Genomic DNA, 6,092 nt, shown 5'->3' on the forward strand with positions numbered 1-6,092 from the left:
AAGATTATGATAAAAATGGGCAAGTAATGGGAACTCAAATTTTTTGCAATGGTGATGGAAAAAGAAAGGTACTTTCAGGTGAAAGGAAATGGGGACTGTAATGGTGCCAGTAGAGGGGGAAGGAGGCGGGTGACTTTTATTTTATTTTAAAAAAAAGTTTTTTTTAAAAAACTTGTTTTAATGTAATTATGATAAAAAAATATCAAAACTGAAAATTCATTTTTAAATTTTTTCTCTCAATTCAAATCTTTTCATATTTTTTTGGGAATTAAAATTTAAATTTGAAATTTTTTCATATTTTTTGGGACTAAAATTTAAATTTGAATCGAAAGTGAGTGATAGTAGATATTAAAAAAATAGTGAATTTCATGTATAAATTTGAAAAAACTTAAAGTTTTTGTGAATTTGTTAAAGATATTCAAATTTAAAAATTGAAAATTCATTATGTTTGTATATATGAATTTATAGTTAAAAATTTAAATTAGTTGGAGAAGAATTTTAATTATTTAGAATGAATTTGATGTTTAATTTCTGAGTAAAAATAAAAACATGATTATTCAAATTTTTCAATAATTTATGATTTTTTTATTTAATTAAATTAATTTTAAAATTTAATTTGTTATGTAACATTTTAAAAATGTCTTGAAATTTAATGAAATACTTGAAAATGACGTAGCAGATGACATGACACACGTGACAGTTGATGTGGCAGCTAACGTGGGAGAGTGTACACTCTCAAAAAAAGTGTTTAAAATATTGTTTATTAGTGGATTCAGGGGTCCAGATGACAAACATGTAAGTAGAAGTGTCCAACTTACAAAACGGACATAGTACAACGGTCCAGAAGGTCATTTTATCAAATAACAATTGAACTTGAAGTCAATAGTCGAGGGCACAGGAATTATGATGAACAAATACCATCTTCTTGATGTTCTAAGAGTCTAAGTCTTTGCTAATAAATACAATCAAGGCAATATGCATGAATAATGTATTATAAAGCAATGAACATGAGAGTTGAAAGATGTTATTAAGTTTTCTCTCGTGAAATTGCTAGGTGCAACCACTAGAGAGGAATTTTAGTGTCCGAATTTCAGTTATGAGCGTAATATAATAATTATGAGGAATAAGAGAGCATTAGTGGTGACTTTACAACTTTAACTCTAAATATCTTTCATGTAGTACGTTCCTTATAATGACCATTATTTGCTTTGCAAAGTCATTATTTACATGATTGAAAAATTGTTAACACTTTTTTTTGCTATGCTCGATGTTGCTCTTGCTGAGGTGGAGCTCGTCCATCTTCGGTCATCGAGTGTCACCTCTCGATTCGTCCAGATGTCAAGTCTGTATTTTAACTCATACAAACTCTATAAAGGAAAAACAAAGCAAGCCGAGAATAGATTGGGAGACTGTAATTACCAAATTGTACAATGACAGATTCTTTTTTGAACTTGTTTTCACTTGTATTGTTGTATAGGATCTAATTTCTACTTTCATATATACCCCTAAATAAAAGATTAGGATAAAAAGTGTAACCTAGGTTTTCTTTTGTCCAACTTTGTGAAAAAATCAAAGGGCAGACATAATGGGACAGACAGAATGAGCCCATTGTTAGATTGTACTAGGACTGATGCTATAAAGGGAATAAAGGAAAAATTGTGAATCTGTTTGTTCAAACACAAGAGGCAGAGTCAGTGTGTCCCAAGGTTGCGGTAGGTAAACATTTGGGATTTATTGCAACCTTTGTTGCTTGTAAATACCTTGTCTCATATCTTTTTCTTTATTTGCCTTAAAAGTTTCTGTTTTTTTTTGTATTCCAGAATCTTGTTTGTCATTCAAAGATGCTTACTTTAAATCTTCTTCCATCCACTCATGTCACTCTCTCCAAATCCCACCCTAACTATCTTGTCTGTCCAAATCTTGGAAAGCTGAGAACTCTCTCATTCACCAAACCCTCCATTCAAAATGGACACCCTTTTAGGTGTTTTGCAAATCTTGATTCACAGATCTCTCATCCAAGATTGGATTTTTCCAAAATCCTGAGACACCCATCTGGTTTTTCTTCAAGAAATACTACTCAGATCCTTCAAGCAGCCTCTGGAACCCCAGATGAAGTGACCCCAGATGGGGAGATTGAAGGTTCAAAGCCAAAAGTGAATCTTAAACTGGCACTCATTTTTGGTCTGTGGTACTTTCAGAACATTGTGTTTAACATATATAATAAGAAGGTATTGAACATCTTTCCTTATCCATGGTTTCTTGCTTCTTTCCAGCTATTCTGTGGTTCGATTTGGATGTTAATTCTATGGGCTTCTAAGCTACAACCTTGTCCAAAAATCAATAAGTCATTCATCATAGCCCTTCTTGGACCTGCTTTGTTTCACACAATAGGCCATATTTCAGCTTGTGTTTCGTTCTCAAAGGTGGCTGTTTCTTTCACTCATGTTATTAAGTCTGCAGAACCTGTGTTCTCTGTTGTGTTTTCGTCGTTACTTGGTGATACATATCCTTTGACAGTTTGGCTTTCAATTCTTCCTATTGTGTTTGGTTGCTCACTGGCTGCTGTTACTGAAGTGTCCTTCAATATGGGAGGCTTGTCAGGTGCTATGATCAGTAATGTTGGGTTTGTTCTTCGCAACATTTTTTCGAAAAGGAGTTTACAGAATTTTAAGGAAGTGGATGGGTTGAACTTGTATGGTTGGATTACCATAATCTCATTGCTATATCTATTTCCAGTAGCAGTGTTTGTGGAAGGTTCTCAATGGGTGGCAGGGTATCACAAAGCTCTTGGAACTATAGGAAATCCTAACACATTTTATCTATGGGTTCTCGTATCTGGGATTTTCTATCATCTCTATAATCAATCTTCTTACCAAGCTCTGGATGATATTAGTCCCCTGACGTTTTCAGTGGGTAATACTATGAAGAGAGTGGTGGTGATTGTGGCCACTGTGTTGGTATTCAGGAATCCAGTCAGGCCTCTAAATGCGCTTGGTTCCGCTATTGCCATATTTGGAACTTTCTTGTACTCACAGGCAACTGCTAAAAAGCCAAAGAAAGAGGCTGTGGAAAAGGAGGACTAGGAAGATGGTTGTTTGTTTAGCACCGAGAAGCTTTTGATCGATGGCATATTGAATTTTCTTACTTCAAAACAAAAACTTTTATCAATTCTAGGAGTTCGATATCTGATGTATGCCTCTTTTCCCCGTACTGCTTTTTGGTTTCTGCGGTTTATACTTGAAATCTTTCTATCTGAAACTCTGGTGATGATGTTCCCATCAATTTTGATATGAGTTTATTTGGATATCCTGTTGTTCATCTCAAACTCATCCAACTTAATTATTATTGTAGATGCAATTCGTTACCAATATCAAAAGGACATAATGCGTGCTTGTATTTATGTTTTTAGGTCACAACTAGTCATATTGAGTTTCTTATTTTTAGAAACAGTATGTTCTACCTTCACAAGGTAGAGGTAAGGCCGCGTACACACCGCCCTCCCCAGACCCCATTTGTGGGTGGGATTGTTAGTGCTGGGTATTTTTTTCCATCGTAGTATGCATGTGGATGCCATCAATTACTCTTGAATTGAATGGTGAGGTCATATCTACCTTGTAAGCCATATGTGAATATTAAGTTAGCGACTTAGCATATTAGTGTTATGTTTGGGTCTTTTCCATTTGAGTGGTCATAGATGTTTCTGTTACTAGGTCTTTGTATGTTATGTTTCAGACCAAAAATGATGTGCTCGGTTGCTTTAGCAATCAAAAGAGTGAAAAAATTATTTCTTGATGTTGATGGATTGATGTCATAATGCCAGTGATAACTTCGTCTACAATGCTTCATAAAAAATATAAAATAATAATAATTAAAAAAAAACTATCTCCAATGATTTACTAATAGCTAGTGCAATGTCTATATACATTCGGATTTGACTTGTATTGCATGAAGATCTATTTTTTTTGCTTTCATTAGGAATACTAGGGACGTCATAGTTGAGACATCAACCCTTTAGTTATTGCTTTCGATCGTGAACTTTTTCTCTGCTGTGAAAAATTATGCACCTTAAACCTATAGGTTCTTTTTAAACATATTATGTTCCCATGGATGACACGAACATGTAGCAGATTTCAAATCCCAAATACTTTGCTTTCAAGTTGCTTGTATTCTTTCAAACCTCTAAAGACATCAAACTTATTCTATTTGTGCCACTTCCGTATTGTTTTTCAGCTTTTGACAGTAGGCATTTTCTGACATGATTTCTTTTACCTCCGAAATAACTTCATAACTTGAACCCAGAATAATGTCATTTGATTTGTCAAGAAAGCACATGATATAGTCAGAGGTATTTTGAAACAATGAGAAACGGGTAGAGGTGTATCCCTCTCCCGAGGTCAATTGGTAGGAAAGAAGAGGGGAAAGCAGTCCTGTTGAACATCAGATAACCAGCCATATATTTATACAATTAACGCATTTATGAGAATTATGGTCTGTTGGTGTTTTTTTTTTTTTTTAAAAGATTGGGCAGCGAAAAAGGGTTAAAATGACTCTCATAACTTTCGAGCTTTAATAAGCTTTCAATAATTTTTTTAAGCTTAGGAGGGCTTTAAATAGCCAAATTACAATAACAAACTGCATGATTTAAAATTCAAAAAAGCCTAAACTATCTCAACAATTGAACAACCTAATTTTAAAATTCAAAATTCAAATAACTAGTGCAAAACTCAACATGGTCTAATATTTTTCTGCCCCTAATACTTACAAAATAGTATACATTTTACCGCCTGTAGTTTCAGACGGCTCTGTAATGAAGGCCTTCTGTTAAGTGGAAAAGTCTATTTGGTTGTATTTCAACAAAGATGTTTTGTAAGCCAGTAACATCAGTTTGCTGCTGATCTGTGATTAGCCGGGTTCTGTAGTTGACTTGAAAGGCTTGTGGTGAGTATTATTGTTATGCAGAGCTTATGGATATTGCACTAGCTTTTGATCAAGTGGTCAGGAAAAAAGGATATTAGACTAGATTGATCATCTGTCATCTTACGACAATTAGTATGCGCTAATATCCCCCATTCAAGGTTGAATCTCAGCGCCTATGAAGACCACCTCTAAGTGCTAATATTGAACTTCTCCCGAGGAGTAACATTTTCTCATCAATATCTGTTCAGAGGTGCTGCAAGGGTAGATATATCTTTGGCATTTTCTTCTTAAAGATCCAGAAGGATATTTTTAGAGTTTGCCTAGTGTTGAATCAGAGCAAAAATTGAAAGCAAAATGCTAATTTGTCCAACAGGTGTTAGCATCAATAGCTGGAGTAAATCACGTTCATTCTTCACTTTTGGTGCAAGTAACCGGCTGTGCCGTCAGAAAGATTAGCGTAAACATTGGGCATATATATAGCTGGCTCAGAATTTGACTTGGGGTTCATTTCTCATGAAGTTCTGAAATTAATTGCTTTCCTAACTTCAATGTCTCTGCATCTGAATAGCCAGCTTATTGTGAATATGCATGGATTCTTCATTAGTCTAGATGTGGCTGGGCCATTCTTCAAGGCAGCTGTTTCTTTGCTTGGTTAGTGTTATTGAGTTGGAAATATCATGATTTTCTTTTGTTTAGTGCAGGTCCTTTATGTTTTGATTATCTTATCTTAGACCGGTCTATCAGGGGCGAATCCAAGATTTGAAGTTTGGGGGTGCACTAGTATTGTCAAAGGTGCACATAGGTTCTGAATAAAGACTCAAATTTGTGTTGATGACTCGCCTCGTTAAATGTGCAGTTTAGGTTCTAATTTATAAGATATACTTTTCCTTGTCAATGAGGCTTTTCTGGATATACAAACACTAAACAATTGATATTTCACTTAATAAAAAAAAAAACAATTTCTGTGTTTATATATTTGTCATTCATGCTTATATTATTAGTCTTGAACTAGACATATGTTTATATTTTTTTCTCCTTTATGCCTTTTTTTGTTAAATCTCACGCTTTATTTGTAATTTGTGCTTAAATATAATGGACCTTGAAGCTTTTTTTGCCCTTTTTTACTTTTGCTAAGGCGATGAGAATTGTCTTTAAAACTAGAACTTGATTGAGGA

General features: G+C 34.2%; 1 protein-coding gene across 1 annotated transcript; it reads left to right on the plus strand.

Annotated features, from left to right (window-relative positions):
* The first annotated feature begins 1,421 nt into the window (after positions 1–1,421).
* Positions 1,422–3,304, plus strand: LOC107843601 (xylulose 5-phosphate/phosphate translocator, chloroplastic). The gene is made up of 2 exons (XM_016687928.2): positions 1,422–1,712; positions 1,821–3,304. The coding sequence occupies exon 2, from the start codon at positions 1,842–1,844 to the stop codon at positions 3,081–3,083; it is 1,242 nt and encodes a 413-aa protein (XP_016543414.1). The 5' UTR covers positions 1,422–1,712; positions 1,821–1,841; the 3' UTR covers positions 3,084–3,304.
* The last annotated feature ends 2,788 nt before the right edge of the window (positions 3,305–6,092 follow it).

The sequence above is a fragment of the Capsicum annuum genome, chromosome 1, assembly GCF_002878395.1.
Source record: "Capsicum annuum cultivar UCD-10X-F1 chromosome 1, UCD10Xv1.1, whole genome shotgun sequence".
Taxonomy (NCBI): domain Eukaryota; kingdom Viridiplantae; phylum Streptophyta; class Magnoliopsida; order Solanales; family Solanaceae; genus Capsicum; species Capsicum annuum.

Coding starts and splice junctions, on each gene's coding strand:
- LOC107843601 (XM_016687928.2), top strand. CDS start 1,842: ATGCTTACTTTAAATCTTCTTCCATCCACTCATGTCACTCTCTCCAAA.